The sequence below is a fragment of the Taudactylus pleione genome, unplaced genomic scaffold (assembly GCF_031769625.1).
Source record: "Taudactylus pleione unplaced genomic scaffold, aTauple2 ptg000218l, whole genome shotgun sequence".
Classification (NCBI taxonomy): domain Eukaryota; kingdom Metazoa; phylum Chordata; class Amphibia; order Anura; family Myobatrachidae; genus Taudactylus; species Taudactylus pleione.
In genome coordinates, this window is record NW_028284620.1 from 2,320,635 (window position 1) to 2,337,241 (window position 16,607).

The window sequence follows — 16,607 nt, forward strand, 5'->3', positions numbered from 1 at the left end:
CACACTGCGCTTGGCTCCAGAAGCAAGTGTGCGACGGGTGATCCAAAGTAGTATGAATCTCAAGTGGATATCCCATTTCCAATAAATAGGTGTTACTGGGCTGTACTGGGACATTTTCTCTGAGTATAGTGTAAATTTAGGGGGGTCATGTTGGCGGAATTGCACCTATTTTCAGACCGATCATTTGCACCAGGCATAGGGCTGGTGCAAGTGCGCCCAGATGAGGATGACGGCAACGAAACCAAGTGTACACAGCAGGGCAATCAGGTCATAGAGATGTGTTCAACTATGCATACGGGTGAATAGACACATTTAGTTCTGTGCATATAATGCTGGAGCACTTACAGCTGACTCGCATTCAACTCTGCATCAGCTAGTAAACATAATTTATTTACTCATTAATTCTGTCTACCCAACCAACAAAATATTTTAAGCAATGCATTGCGCTGTACAGTAGGTATAGGCCTTACCTTCCTGCATTATATGCTTCTTTCTGCCATCCTCACATATATTTGCATCTTGCTCAGAGAGAGAGAGTTTTCTTTTGAGTAGGACACCAGCCTCCTGGCTGGATAAGAGAGGCTCGGAAGATACCCTTTTCAAACCATCCCCCCTTTCCGTTCCATCATTACAGTGCAGAGCATGCACAGACTGTGTCCGCTGTAAGCCCCTGCCGGACAGGCTCTTCAATGGTTTGGGCAAGACCTTATCCTGTAAATTAGAGACAAGTCCAACAATATTATATCCATTTTTCTACAGTAAACTGTGGTATAGTGGATTCTAACATACATACAGTATTAATAGAACAGAGCAACATTTACAGAGTAGAAAATGTCAACTACAGAGGTGGTGCATGTCAAGCAACAATAAACATAAGACCCCCAAAGAAAAATTACCTGCCCCAGATAGGTTTGCAAACGATAAGAAGTTTCTTTATTATCGGATCCTAGCACAAAAGGTTTCATTGGCAAATTTGGCAAAGGTGTCATTTCAAGAGCCCTCAGTATACCATCTACGGTCTCTGGGACAGGAGAGAGAAAGTCACGTAGGATCTGCAGAGCAGAAAAAAAACACACAGATTATCAGTATAATTTCTGTGCACTGTCAGAAAAATACACAGGTTACAGATTTCCGAACTGGACTAAAGTTTTAACATTTTTACGTTAATGTTATACATCGTATACAGAGGAAGAGACGGAGAGACTCACACAACAGGGCAGACAGGGTGAGTGAGAACAGCAGCAGAAGCGCTTACTTTTCTATACCTCCACAGCTTCCCCCTCCAGCTGCCCGCTCTCTTGTTCCTCTGTTCACTGCAGCTGCACACAGAGGAAAAGCAGAAGTGACGATGGATAGGTGCTGTATCTTCTGCTATATTTATTGGGGCGCTGTCGTAATACTACTACCAAGGCTCGTTTTAAGCGATTTATTTAGGTCATAGTATCCAATGATTAGGACCTGTTCTTGGCACACTAATAACTATGTATGCATGCTGGCAGCTTAATATTGGATGAACAAATAGGACTTCTTGAAAGGTTTATACTGTGCTACATGGGTAATTTTATCACTGCTAACTAAGACCTGCTACTGGAATATAAACAATTAAGGCCTGTGGGGGCCCCCCCATCAATAAAACTGGCCACTCTGCCCCCCTCCCAACAATAAAATGAGTAGTTGCCAATAGGAGACTGCCTACATAGTTATGGAAACTAGATCCAGGAAGGGACCTTCTGTGAAGCACTCGGACAAGAACAACTTTGGTAAAGCAGGTGCACAATGAAGCAGTGACTTGTGCAGTGTGCTGGTCTGCATGTGCCGCTGACAGAGCACTTGCCAATGAGGCGGATATACTAGATTCTTGTTGATCAGGGGTCTCGGACGTCTCCATCGCTGCCGGGAACTGGTTCCCGGCAGCAGATGTGATGAAATACACTGCCGGGAGCAGTGTAGGTAGGGGCAATATTTGCTGCAGTGTCGGGGGCCTGGGCGACCGCCCCTTCCGCCCCACCTATAATCCGGCCCTGCTTGCATGCTGGCAATATTATACGGTGATTTTTCTAAAGTGATTATTGATATTTTCTATGCAGTGTGGATGCACATTTATCTGTTAATTGCCATAAGCCCTATTGGAGAAAGAGTGCTATATACCGTATATACTCGAGTATAAGCCGAGTTTTTCAGCACATTTTTTGTGCTGAAAAAGCACCCCCTCGGCTTATACTCGAGTCATGCCCGCATGGTACGCTGCTGAGTAGCGTAACTTGCGGGCCGCGGTGCAGACTGTGTCACTGTGACACAGCCTGCACCGCGTGTGTAGCGCTGACCGGACGGAGTTCGGTCAGCACTACACACTGCTAAACACACAGCCGCCGGAGCCGGCAGCTATGTGTTTGGTATAATCAGCAGCCGCTGAGAGTCTGTCAGACTCTCAGCGGCTACTGCTGCTCCCACTGCGGGAGCCATCTTCCGGCTCCCGCAGTGGGTAATGGGAGAGATGTCGTCATGACGACGTCTCTCCCATTATGCAAAGCGGCGGAGGAGCCTGTAGCAGCGTCGGGACCAGGAGCGGGGTTACAGGTAAGTGTGTTTTTTTTTTACATTTCTTTCTACTGGGGGGGCTACTACCGGGGGGTACTACCAGGGGGGGGGATGTTGCTACTGGGGGCACTACCAGAGGGGGGGGATTAATAATGGGGGAACTACCAGGGGGGGGATGTTGCTACTGGGGGCACTACCAGGGAGGGTTAATACTGGGGGCACTACCAGGGGGGGATACTGCTACTGGGGGCACTACCGGGGGGGGGGATTAATACTGGGAGCACTACCAGGGGGGGATGTTGCTACTGGGGGCACTACCAGGGGGGGTTAATACTGGGGGCACTACCAGGGGGGGATATTGCTACTGGGGGCACTACCAGGGGGGGATTAATACTGGGGGCACTACCAGGGGGGGATATTGCTACTGGGGCACTACCAGGGGGGTATTACTACTGGGGGCACTACCAGGGGGGGATTACTACTGGGGACAGTACCAGGGGGGGATTACTACCAGTAGCTGCTGCATTTCCCACCCTAGGCTTATACTCGAGTCAATAAGTTTTCCCAGTTTTTCGTGGTAAAATTAGGTACCTCGGCTTATATTCGGGTCGACTTATACTCGAGTATATACGGTAATTAAAATTATTATTTTAAGTAAAAGGGCTAACCTGAGGTCATATAAGTATCCAAGAGTAAATTGTTTTGGATAAATAAATTATATATGGCAACAACTGGATACAATCGGCTCGATTCAATTAAGCACGATGCTGAAAAGCCCCAGGAGGGAGTTCTCTATTCAGCGCCCTGATTGATCTGACTAAAGGATTTCTTATCGCACCCTCCTGAGAGTGCGAGGAGAAATCCAACAAAAGTGACAGCCACGAGGCTGTTTTCCGGCTTAGCGCCTCGCTAACAGCCTCGCGGTCGACACATTTGTTGGAGAATGTCAGTTCTCGCGACTAAACTCCCAGGTTAAGTCACGAGAACCAGCATTCTCAGACTTAACTGGCAATGGTCGGACCAAACAACGCGCTGAATTGAATCGAGCCCATTGTGACTTGAAGGAATAAACAGACCCAGAGTTCCATTTCAGTTTATACTTGAACATTAGAACTGAGGAGCTATATTAGGACAGATACATTTAAGCTTTATCTAAAAATGCCTGATGATATCTATTATTGAGTTTACTTCTAACACACATCATATTTATTCCATGAGATTACCACCTGAATATCTGGATGTTATTGTTAATCTTGTACATAGGCACACTGTGAAACTTACTAATAATTGAATCACAAAAATTATCTCTCTCTTTCATTCCACATAGCCTGCAGTCCATATATGCAGGAATAAAGCTTTTTTTTTTTTTGGTGGTATAATAAAAAGGTTATATGTTTGCTTGTAACCTACTATTTTAAACAACTTGATAAAAGTTAATTTTTAATTGTATAAATATTCCATGTAAGCTACCCCGACAGAGTCTCTCCGTCTCTTCCTCGTATACTGTCAGAAAAGTGCAAAGTGCAATGCCCGATTCATGCAGCAAGCTGTACAACAGAAAGCGGGATAAATACATTGTGCCATTAATAATGTCTGGATAACCCAAAGGCTTAGAGGTTCATGGTGGAAAAAAGATTTACAGAATCTAGAACACAAATGGAATTGAATGGTCCGTTACCTTTTCTATCTCTGTAATGGCGGATGCAAACTCTTCATCAACAGCCAAGCATTGCAGGTAAGTCGTCAGTGATTCATACAGATTTCCTGTGTCCTGAAGAATTTTGGCTTTTCTGAAGTAGACCTTAAATGAAGTAAACAATATGTTTGCAGAGACATCCAAACAAATAATCAAATTACAAAGCACAATGCTCTTAACCAGTAAACAAAACAGATACGCCCCCAACTCTTCTGCATTAGGACCACCTATTAGCAGACGAGCGAGAACGCCCATATTGGTTCATATATTTGCGTTTTTAGATTGATAGTGAAGTTACTAGGCGCTGCCGCAAAAACATCCACAAACCTGGCACTTCTATTGTATTGGTGAACCAACATCCATTTTGTGTACGTATGAAAATTAGTTCCATGGAGGATTACAAATTAACAATAATAAAGCCTGTCAGCGTGGGCTAGATATGGAAAGAGAAACGCGCACTTAGGGGGACAATTTAATTAAGTGCGTTTACCTTGCAACCAACAAAGTCCGGAGATACCGTAAATGCGGCATATAGCTGCACTTACTAGCGGGAGCGAGATCGCAACTAATTGAATTCCTCCTTAATGTAAATGAAAGTCTTCCAGACAGCCACCAAGGTATAGTGGGGCGAAAAAAAGAATTTAAAAGTACCCAGTCTCCCAATCTACTCTCCAATGTCCCCCAAGGGCTGCCTGACAAACTAAGGATTTCTCTATTTCTACTACAAACTGTTTTGTTAAGTGAACAATCAGTACCCTTAGTAACTATTCCTTATTATACTGTGCTTTGCATAATGCAAATGTGTTTCATAATGTAGTACAATTTAGAGTATGTATTAAGAGTAAGCACAGTATGAAACTAATTTGTAGCACCAATTTGTTCTAGTTCTGTTCCTATTTCTATAGTCCTGTTATTTCATAACAGCAACAATACTGTTTTAGACAAACCAGAGAAAGGACTATTGCTGCATACACATGGAGTAACCAAAGATATCGTTGATAGATTCCCTCCAACTTTCTGTAGTGCAGGTCAAACGATTTTGGTTGTACACGCTGATATGATATCTATGATAGCCTCACTGAAATAATATGAGTTATGGTATAACATACCTTTGTTAACTTTTTCTTCAAGGTCCATGGGGTCCACAGCCATTATGTTGGGGTATGAATCCTGGTCACCAAACAGTTAATACAAACGAGCTCTCTGCTCCCAGGATGCACCGGGTTTCCTCCTCATATACCTCACCTCTTGCCTCAGGTAGCCAGTTCGTTACAAAGCTCAAGCAGGCAGAGACAAACAAAGGGTAAGAAAGAAAAGACCCATACTTACGAGTCCAGACTCTCAAGAGGAGAAACTACGGAAACCTCCCCCAGAACTACAGGTGCGTCTGGGTGGGTGTCCTGTGGACCCCATGGACCTCGAAGAAAAAGAGTTAACAAAAGGTATGTTATACCATAACTCTTATTTTCTTCTTCAGGGTCCATAGCCATTACGTTGGGGATATCCCAAAGCACTAACCCTACGGGCGGGGACGCTCCTGACTCTCGGTAGAGAGGAGAATCCTACGCCCGAAGGAGGCATCCTGAGAGGCAAAAGTGTCAAAGGCATAAAATTTGACAAAGGTATTGATGGAAGACCATGTGGCTGCTTTACATAATTGCTCAGCAGAAGCAACCCGGCGGGCCGCCCATGATGGACCTACCGCCCTAGTAGAATGTGCAGTCACTGAATCCGGCACACGCATACCAGCCTGTGTATAAGCCAATGAAATTGCCATGCGAATCCACCTGGCCAGTGTCTGTTTATTGGCTGGCCAGCCACGCTTATGACAACCATAAAGCACAAAAAGTGAATCAGACTTCCTCCATTTGCTCGTGCGTTTCACATAAATTCTCAACGCTCGGACCACATCCAGGGAAGCCTCACCTTGTGAGAGACTTGTGCCCTGAAATGCTGGAACTACTATTTCTTCACTAATATGAAATTTAGACACCACTTTCGGAAGGTAACCCTCCCTAGTACGTAGTACTGCTCTATCTTGATGAAATATCAAGAACGGCTCCCGGAAGGAAAGCGCAGCTAAATCCGACACTGTACGTGCAGATGCCATAGCAAGGACAAATACAGTCTTTGCTGTTAGCCACTTGATGTCTATTGAATTTAAAGGCTCGAACGGGAGGAGCCTGTAAAACCTTCAGAACTAGAGTCAAGTCCCACGGAACAACCGGGGAAACGAAGGGAGGCTGAATCCTCAACACCCCCTGAAAAAAGGTCTTTATATCCGGTCTCAGAGCAATTTTATGTTGGAACCAGACTGAAAGAGCTGACACCTGTACCCTTAAAGAGGCCAGGCGTAGCCCTTTTTCCAGACCGCTTTGAAGAAAATCCAGCACTCTGGATATCAGGAATTTATGTGGATCATACCCTTTCAGTTCACTCCACTGAAAGAAAGTAGGCCAAACCCTATAATATATACGGGCTGAGGATGGTTTCCGTGCCTTCAGCATCGTCCGTATAACAGACTTGGAAAACCCCTTTTCCCTCAAGCCGGAGACCTCAAGAGCCATGCCGTCAAAGATAGCCGATGAAGATCCGGGTACCAGCAGGGACCCTGTAGCAACAGATCCGGTCTCAATGGCAGAGGCCACGGAGTGTCTATGGAGAGAGACCGTAGATCTGTGAACCAGTGCAGTCTCGGCCACGCCGGAGCTATTAATATGACGGTGCTGCCCTCTTGTTTGATCTTTCTGACCACTCTGGGCAGAAGAGCAAACGGGGGAAACAGATATACCAGCTTGTAACGCCACTTTACTGTCAGTGCGTCTACAAATTCGGCTCTCGGATCTCTTGTCCAGGATCCGTACCTGGGAACCTTGTTGTTCCTTCTTGATGCCATCAGATCTATTTCTGGTAGACCCCACCTGTCCACAAGGTTCCGAAAAACCTGTGGATGTAGGGCCCATTCCCCTGCATTTATCTCTTGCCGACTAAGAAAATCGGCCTCCCAATTCAGGATTCCTGGAATGAACACGGCAGATATCGTGGGCAGATGAGTTTCTGCCCATACCAGGATTCTTGATACCTCTGCCAAGGCGGCCCGACTCCTCGTGCCCCCTTGATGATTTAGGTAGGCGACCGCGGTGCGATTGTCCGACTGTATCTGCACCGACGTGCCCTTTAAGATTCCTGAGCCTGCACTAAAGCTTTGAATATAGCTCTTAGTTCCAGGATATTTATCGGTAGCCTGCTTTCCGTCACTGACCACTTTCCTTGGAAAGTGTGTGACCCCGTCATCGCCCCCCAACCTTGAAGACTGGCATCGGTTTTGACTAATGTCCAATCCGATACCCAAAAGGGGCGACCCTGCCTGAGAGGCTTTGTCTGCAACCACCAGGTCAGGGACAACCGTACCTCTGGAGAGAGCTGCAGCAGCTGGGACCTGATCGTGAGATGATCCTTGTTCCAGCAAGACAGAATGAATTGCTGCAGTGGTCTGGAGTGGAATCGAGCGTATTCCACCATCCTGAAGGTGGCCACCATCGACCCCAGGACCTGCATGGCTACTAGAACGGATATTTGCCTGTTGCGAAGCAACCTGTGTTTGTGATTGTAGAGCAAGGATCTTCTCCTCCGGCAGATATATTCTCTGCACCACAGAGTCCAATCTCGCTCCCAAATGACACATCTGTTGTACCGGACAGGGTGACGACTTTTGCCAGTTTATGATCCAGCCGTAACTGTACAGACATGATACTGTCAGCCTCAAATGATCCTGTAACTGCTGTGGGGACTGCCCCAGCAACAGGAGGTCATCCAAGTAAGGCAAAATCCTGACGCCTTGGCGCCTGAGGCATGCCATCATCACTGCCATCACCTTGGTGAATACCCGAGGGGCTGTGGACAGGCCAAACGGCAGGGCCTGGAACTGAAAATGTTCCTCCCCTACTGCAAAACGAAGAAATTTTTGATGAGCCTGTGTGATTGTGATGTGAAGGTAGGCATCTTGTACGTCTAGGGACACCATATAGTCCCCCTGTTCCATTGCCAACACAATCGATCGCAATGTTTCCATCCTGAACCCGGGGGCTCGAACAAATTTGTTGAGCTCTCTCAGATTTAGAATAGGCCGGTAAGACCCATTCGGTTTCAGAACCAAGAACAGATTGGAGTGAAACCCCTCTCAGAACTGGTTCTCTGGCACCGGAATCACTACTTCTGATGCTAGTAAGGCAAGAATAGCCTTCTGAAGGGCCAAAGCTCTTTCTGAACCCACCTGCGGGTTTACACAAAAGAACCTTTGAGGAGGAGTCCTCCAAAACGTCAGGGCGTACCCTTGGGAAACAACTTCCCGAACCCAGGCATCCTCAGTCATGAGGTGCCAGGGCTCTGAGAACCGAAGTAGTCGGCCCCCCACCCTGGGATCCCCCAGGGGGAGGCCCGTCCCATCAGGCCACTGGTTTATCCTGGACCCTAGATCCTGGACGTTTGTTCTGCGAGGGCTTCCTGGGTCCTGCCTTTCTTGGTGGAAATCTCGCTGAGGGCTGACCTTTGGCCTTGCCCCGAGGCCGAAACCCCCGAAAGGACGCCCTCCTCAATTTAGACGAGGTTGCTGATGGTAAACCTGCCGTCTTTGAGGCTGCCATGGAGGATACAATTTTGTCCAGTTCTGGACCAAAGAGCACACCTCCTGTGAATGGAAGGAATTCTAGGGCCTTTTTGGACCAGACATCTGCCCTCCAATCTTTCAACCAGAGGATCCTACATGCCACCACGGACTCAGCTGAAACTTTAGAGGAAATGATCCCTGCATCCAAGGCGGCATCACCCAAATTAGAGGCCCCTTCTCTAATAAAGGAGATCATATCCAGTTGCTCCTTAGAGGCATCTGGTAAAGACTCCGTTAGAGTTTTGGCCCACTCCTCAATAGCTCTTGCTACCCAGGCAGTGGCCATAGCTGGGCGGGTGGCCGTTCCTGCCAGCGAAAAAATTGATTTGAGACAAGACTCCAGTCTCTTATCCGTGGTTTCCTTCAGCGAAACTGTTGGGATTAGCAAAGTGGTACGTTTAATCATCTGTGCCACATGCGCATCAACTGATGGTGGATTCTCCCACTTGGCACAGTCCTCTGCTGGAAAAGGAAATAGAAGCGCCATTCTTTTAGAAGAATGGCTTATCTTATCCGGACGGACCCAGGCTTCCTCCATAAGTTCTGATAAATGTTCAGACTTTGGGAATTCTGCCTTAACCACTTTTTGGCGCTTGAACAGGGGGGCTTTCCTAAGTGGAAGATCCCCTTCCTCGATATTTAACACCGATTTTACAGCCCTTATCAGAAAAGGGACATCGGCTACTGGGAAATGATCATCACCCTCCTCGCAGCTAGACTCCTGCGAAAAGTCCTGTGCCTGTTCCTCCTCGGAGGAGGAGGCACTCGAGCACTCACCCATGTAAGGCGGTACATGGCGCCTAGATTTAGGCTGCTTTGGCTTGACAGCCTGAGGCTGAAAAACCCCTGAGGATGATGCCATAACCTTACCAGCACCAGGGTCCATCCAAGGCGGCCACATCATGGACATAGGATGCATCTGCTGAGGCAAACCCCAAACCGGTGGTAATGGGGCAGCCAGCCGTTCCGCCACCTGAGCTATAACCTGAGAAAATGATGCCCAAGGAGGCTCAGGGCCTGAAACAGGAAAGCTTAATTGATGTGGTGGCTGTCTGAAACAGTTCTCTCAAAGCCCATTTTGTAGAAAGTCCTGTGGGGACAAACCTGCCTTGCAGGCTACACAGGATATCAGCAACGGGGCTCCTGCCACCTGACCCTCAGACTCCTTAGACATAACACTATGCCACTGGTTCTGAGTGTATATGTGCTGCTTTCTACTCTCAACCCACACACCTGTAGCAAGGGAAGGGGAGAGACAGTGACAGTATACAGGAATTACAGGTCTTTTACAGAAGAAACAGTATCCATAGACAACAATCACATGTCATGCATAAATACTCTGCGAGCCATATGCATATAAGCTCTCACTACCATAATTAGCCTCAGCTTAGGTAGGATAGAGCCCTGTATAAACCTAGACCAGCAGTAGACAAGGTATACAGGGAGACTGCTCAGCATCCCTCTTGTAGGAGCAGCGTTCAGAGCGCAACTGACATACACTCTGGCTGCCCTATTTGGAGGCTGGGAGGAGCAATCCACAATCAACTGTGCCAGAGGACTGAACTAGCGTGTGGATTGGGGGGAGGGGCCGCTGGGGAAGCGTACCTCCCCTATGCTGCTTGGACCTGCCCGGTAAACTGACCTGGCCGCAGCCACAAGCCCCGGCTGGTCAGGAACATCAAATCCCGGCGGTCTAGGCTAGGAGAACAAGCCGTATGCCTCCTGACTGTAGCGCGCCTCCGGCCAGTCTCACCGCCGGAGGCCGAACCGCCACGCGTCAGCCGCCACCGTGACCACCTGTTTACCTGCCATCCCCTTGATCCGGTTGCGGTACTCGTCTGCAGGACTGCTCCAGCAGTCCCAATGTCTATGTGGTGAACACACCAAACAAGAAGAACTGGCTACCTGAGGCAGGAGGTGGGGTATATGAGGAGGAAACCCGGTGCATCCTGGGAGCAGAGAGCTTGTTTGTATTAACCGTTTGGTGACCGGGATTCATACCCCAACGTAATGGCTGTGGACCCCATGGACCCTGAAGAAGAAATCTATCTTTTTACAGCAAATCTTTACAAAATCGTCCAAGTAGGCCTGCATGTATGAAAGACCATAGATATCGTCAATGCAGGAACGTGCATCGTTGATAGGTTGGTGACAGCAAAATAGTGAACGATATGAACGATAACGATATGAACGATATCGTCCAAATCGCTCATAAAAGTTGTACCATGTGTACACACCATAAGGAGAGAAGCAGATGGACTGATTATAGGGCTGGGTCTAGCAATAGCTCCATATAGTACACTATTTAATTTAAGCTGCATACACACGTAAAGATTTTCTGTCCAACCATCCAACTAGTTGATTGGTTGGAATGAAAATCTGGCAAAGTATGGGAGTAAATGATGATCACCAATTTGCTCCTAAATGCCAGAAAACAGATTAAAATGGTCGTCAGACAAGTTTGTTAAATGTTTGATCTAAACAATTTGTTCAAACAACAGTTTTTGTCCATTTTCCGGCGTTTGGGAGCAAATTGCTGATTGTCATTTGCTTTCATACCTTACCAGATTTTCATTCCAACCAATCAACTAGTTGGATGGTTGGACAGAAAATCTTTACGTGTGTATGCACCTTAAGTATCTCTAGACATCAAGTCGGCATTGGGGAGTTTGTGATGGAGACAGCTGATAGTTTGCTTTACATCTATTCAGATACAGAAGTATTCACATGCATGGTCTGAAGAACAGCTGAACCTCCTGACCATGTCTGCAAACTTTAGTCCATGTAGTTTCTACAACACAACTGCAGATTAGAACTTTACATGAACCAGTAAATGTACTTAATAAAGTTGGCCACTGTGTGCGTGCACCAATTATGGAAGGTGACATTTGATAAGTGTTACTAATAAACAATGACCTCACTAGAAAATGAATAACATAAGTATGGCACAATATTGCTACATTAGAATAATCACCTCTGGCCAGTTGTGTTGTTTGGAGAGAACAAAGTCCAGTTCCTTGTGAGCTTTCCCAAATTCAAATAGTGCAGCATAAGACTCCGCTCTGTAAACACGCAGTATCAAATCATTAGGATCTGCAAGGGTGAAACACGCACACATAAATATTTACAAGTGCCAAGCAAGGTATTACTCTAAAGCAAAGTTCTAACACATTTACACAAATCAGGGACTGCAGCTAAAAAGAGCATTATTTGGAAAGTAAATAGGCAATGCCCACGCTAGATATATCTCAAGTCCTGGCAGACCAGAAGATCGTGCTAAAGAACAGCAGTGACATTTCATTCAGTCTATGTCAAACTATTTTCTTCTCAAAAGCAACATATCAGGGCATAGCAATCCTCTTATCATTTAACAGATAATCTTAGGTCAAAAGGCATTATTGTAGACTGCTAGAAAAAAAAAAATGCAGATTGAAGCGTTTTAGAGATCCCCTTACATACACGATGCTCCAACCCCCTCCATTCCAGCTCCCCCAACATGCCATGTATGCAATGCTAGTTGTGTAAAACATGACATCACAAGTTTCATAACCAGAAGTCATGTGACTTGGAGGTGGAGCTTCTTTCCTAGGGGAGAGTCCAATCCATGTTTCCTAACAGTACACCCCTTATCAGATCCCCAACACTCTTGTATATGGACGCTCACACTTACTGCCACCCATTGTCATCTCTGTTTTGTACTGCCATTTAGGAAAATCCTGTATATACAGGATCTGCATAACAAAGATACTGCTGCACAAGAAGAAGTGTGTCGGCTCTAACTTCACTCGTGTGCAGAACTGATGTGCTAGATTTTACAGGTCCGTGGAGACCTGGTGACTAATAAAAACTTTACCCAATAATTATGTGCATGAAAATGTTGCATGGCAATATGACAGCAGTCTGCCCACTATCTAAAGGAAAATATTTTGTAAACCTCTTAACGTTAAAATAATAAAAAAAAAAAACAGAGGAAAGAAAACCATTCTGTGCTGTATAGGAGTGTGGTATGTGGGCAGCAACAGTGATTACCCTGTGGTGGTACAATAAAGAGGACTAGAGCAGCAGGAGACAACATGATCAGTGATATTTCAGAATTCTCTCCTAAAGTGCCCCTAACAGGCCATGTATTATGTATGAGAACATGTAGTGTTACTTAATACATAGAGTTCAGGCAAATAAAATAACAGGTGAATGTTGTACTAGGTGCTTACTAATGCATCAGAAATCAGTTGTGCTGCGTTCTAAACATACAAACGTTAAGATTTTAGAATCCAATGGTGGAGAAAAAAAACCCCCATTAAAAGCCATTCACTTTATTTTAATACTGATTTAAGTCATTTGTTTGCTTCTGTTATTGTACTTTTCATCTGCTAAGTGTGAACAATCGCCTAAGCTTACACCAAGTAACAATGTTGCCTTATTTCTACTGTTTGTAACACACAATCTAGCTAATACTAAAGCATCAATTTAATAAGCATTGTGTGCAAATACATCACACAGACATGTGCCAGACATTGGACCTAAATACATTTAATTGTATTAACACAATGAAGTGAGCAAGCAACATTTGGACAATCAGTCCTGCGAGTCAGGATGGGGGCGTAATAAACTGGTTGCTATTTCCAGACCCATTTTTGTAAACTCTACTAGTATTAAAAACACGGACAACACCACAGGCATTCAACATGCAGCCCTCCAGCTGCTGTTGAACTACACATCCCAGCATGCTCTGCCACAGTTCTGGTATTAGGGCATGCTAAATCAGGGCCGCCATCAGGGGGGGAATGCCGGGCCTCGAATCCCGGGCCCGGAGAGAGCATAGACAGAGGGGGGCCCGGGAGGCTGCGGTGCTGCACCGGCAGCCATGGACTACAGATATATAACGCCTGACAGTCCCTGCATTATATTTACAAATATGGTATCGTCCGCGCCCGTTCCTGATTGGCTGCCGTCCGCGAGCTTTGATTGGCTGGCGTCTGGCACCATCCAATCAAAGCTCCCGGACCGGCAGCCAATCAGGAGCGTCCGCTCCTGATTGGCTGCTGGTCCGCGAGCTTTGAATGGCTCGGGCCTGGCAGCCTATGTGAAATGCCGATGTGTGCAGCAGCAGTGGACAGTTCTTCCAGTCACAGTGGTGCTATTCTACATATATGATTCTGATATGCCGGCAGCGCGCCACTGTTTCCGGCTGCCAACTGAAGAAGCGCAAACCAGGTACAGATATAGTGCTCCCCCTCCTGTTCCAGCCAGCCATCCCTACCGTGTCCCCCCACTCTCCCCTGAGCCTCCCCAGCTAGTCCAGTCAGCCTTCCCTGTCCCTCTCCTAGTCTAGACAGCCTTCCCTGCCCTGCCCCACCCCCCAGTCCAGACAGCCCCCCCTGCCCTGTGCGTCACCACCCTAGTCCAGCCAGCCCTGTCCTACCCCCCCAGTTCAGCCAGCCCTCCTCCTCCTCCCCTCCCCCCCCCAATCCAGTCAGCTTTTTCTGAATTTTTATGTGGGTCTAATTTTTTCAATGTATTTTATTTCATTTATATATTTATATATATATATTATATATATATATATATATCTCCCCATCTCCTCCCCTCGGGAGGGGCCCTGTGTACTTTGTCAGTACCGGGCCCCACCATTTCTGATGGCAGCCCTGTGCTAAACCTACATACTACCTACATATGTAAGTAGTGTAAAGATCAGCCAGTGTCCAATGTCATTCCCTACCATCCAAGTGGGCATGGAGGGAGAATATATCCTTGTGGCGTGCAAAGCGAGCCACCGTGCCCGCAGCGTGGCGAGCTAAGCGAGCCAGCAAGGGGCCGAATGGTATTTCCTCATGTTTACGCTACTTACGCATCTTCACTGACTAGTGAAGATACGCAAGTAGCGTAACCAGCGCCAGCAGGGGGCTGCAAAGATGAGGAAGTACCAGTTACTGTGCATTTGGCATTGATTGTGGTTTAGTCACCTGATCTTATTTTGCTCATGGACTGATACAAAACACTATACTTATGCACTTTGAAACTACCAGAGACTTTCACCTTCCCATTACACCAGGGGTGAGGAACCTTTTTTCTGCCGAGGGCCATTTCGATATATTATAACATTATTCGCGGACCCGCTGCAGGCCACGCCCCCTCCATGTGACGTCACACGGGGACGGGGCCACAATCGCCAGTGATTACAGCAATGCCTGGAGTACAGCTCCCTGAGGATGCTCCAGGGAGCTGTAAGGGCAGCGTTGTGACTGTCGGAAGTGTCCTAAGGACGCTCCAGGCTGCACAGATTCTGGCTGCAGGGTGCCATTGTAGGAACCCTGCTATCCAGATGAGGCTAGCAGAAAAAAGCTCAGAGGGCCAGACCAAATAATTCCGGGGGCCTTATAATGCCCCTGGGCCTGAGGTTCCCCATCCCTGCATTACACTATAAAGTCATGCCATAGACCAGGCAATGTACTGTAAAGAGTTTGCAAATTTGCACTGAAAGAAAGTCCACAACATGCCGGTCATTATACGGACGAGATAGATCAGTCAAAATATGGAAAGCTAGTGTGTGACAGAAACCCAACCAGTGTGTAGCTAGCAGACAGCTTCTCCTCAGTACAGATGTTCTGCAGCTGGAGGACCATTCACTGCCCCCTTATGTTCACTATGACCTGACCCTGAAGGTTATGGATTGGCATTTCTAAGCAACCAGCCAGTAATACTTTCACTAAGGAATTACCTAAACAAAAACATAATGCACACAGTGAATAATAATATTATAATAGTGATCTATAGGAAAACAAAACTTGTGAAGAGAGGGCTATAAACAGAGCAACCAACTCTCTGTGGGATGCTCCGGGTAGTACTGCCACCCCCAGTGCAGATCCTTCCCCACAGTCCTACGAATGTCACTGTGATGCCCCCGGGTGGCCCGGGCAGTGACAGGCAGGGTATATGGTTACCTGTGTCCATAGCCAAGCGGATAGTGTGCAGGGCCTCCCGGTGGTGCCCTGCGCCCAGCAGCTCAGCGATGTCCCGGTGCTGCCAGCCCCGACTCCTGGGCACACACCGATCCGCCAGCTGTCGGAGCAGCACGCAGGTCCGGCGGGGAGGACAGCCCATGTCCCCCTGGCACACCCGGCAGCGCCTCCTCGGCTCCCCCCGCAAGCAGGGCCAGCAGTACGTGTGCCCGCACTGGGCTGTCACCGGGTCACGGAGGAAACCACCGCAGCCCGGGCACAACAGTCTCCCCGAGGTGGTGAGTCCCTCTGCAGCGCCCCCCCGGGCCGAGCCCCTGTACTGCCGCAGCAAGCACTCCACCAACCCCTCCAGCTGCAGCGGCCGAGCGGAGTCCAGGGCTTCCTTCAGCTCCGTCATCCCGCAGCGGGGTCTGGACATGTCAGTGAGTTGTCACCGGGAACTCGGCAACATGCAGCTGCCAGGCAGGGTCTCCCCGGAGCCGGCTCTCCGCCTCCTCTTACATAAAGACTGATCATGTGGCCGCTATGGACACTTCCCATTGGCTGCCGCGCCAGAGCAGGTTACAAAACACGATGCGGCCGCTGCCCAGTTTCATAACAGTTACATTACAGAGGCCTGGGGCGGGGATCACCCTGGGTTACGTGACTCGGTGCACTCACCATCACCATCATATCTTCATATTAATGCCGCCTCCTCTCCAGGAAGTATCAGTGACTGCTCTTCATCACCTTACTACTTGTTATCAGT

General features: G+C 47.5%; 1 protein-coding gene across 1 annotated transcript in view; it reads right to left on the reverse strand.

Moving 5' to 3' along the window:
- LONRF1 (LON peptidase N-terminal domain and ring finger 1) overlaps nucleotides 1-16,363 on the reverse strand; it is a 28,015-nt gene extending 11,652 nt beyond the window's left edge. The window contains exons 1-5 of the mRNA XM_088478739.1: nucleotides 15,842-16,363; nucleotides 11,875-11,993; nucleotides 4,217-4,339; nucleotides 897-1,052; nucleotides 471-711 (exon numbers count right to left, since the gene is read on the reverse strand). Of these exons, the coding sequence (XP_088334865.1) occupies nucleotides 471-711; nucleotides 897-1,052; nucleotides 4,217-4,339; nucleotides 11,875-11,993; nucleotides 15,842-16,277 (1,075 nt within the window). The 5' untranslated portion in view covers nucleotides 16,278-16,363. The remainder of the gene's footprint in view (nucleotides 1-470; nucleotides 712-896; nucleotides 1,053-4,216; nucleotides 4,340-11,874; nucleotides 11,994-15,841) is intronic.
- Between the last annotated feature and the right edge of the window lie 244 nt (nucleotides 16,364-16,607).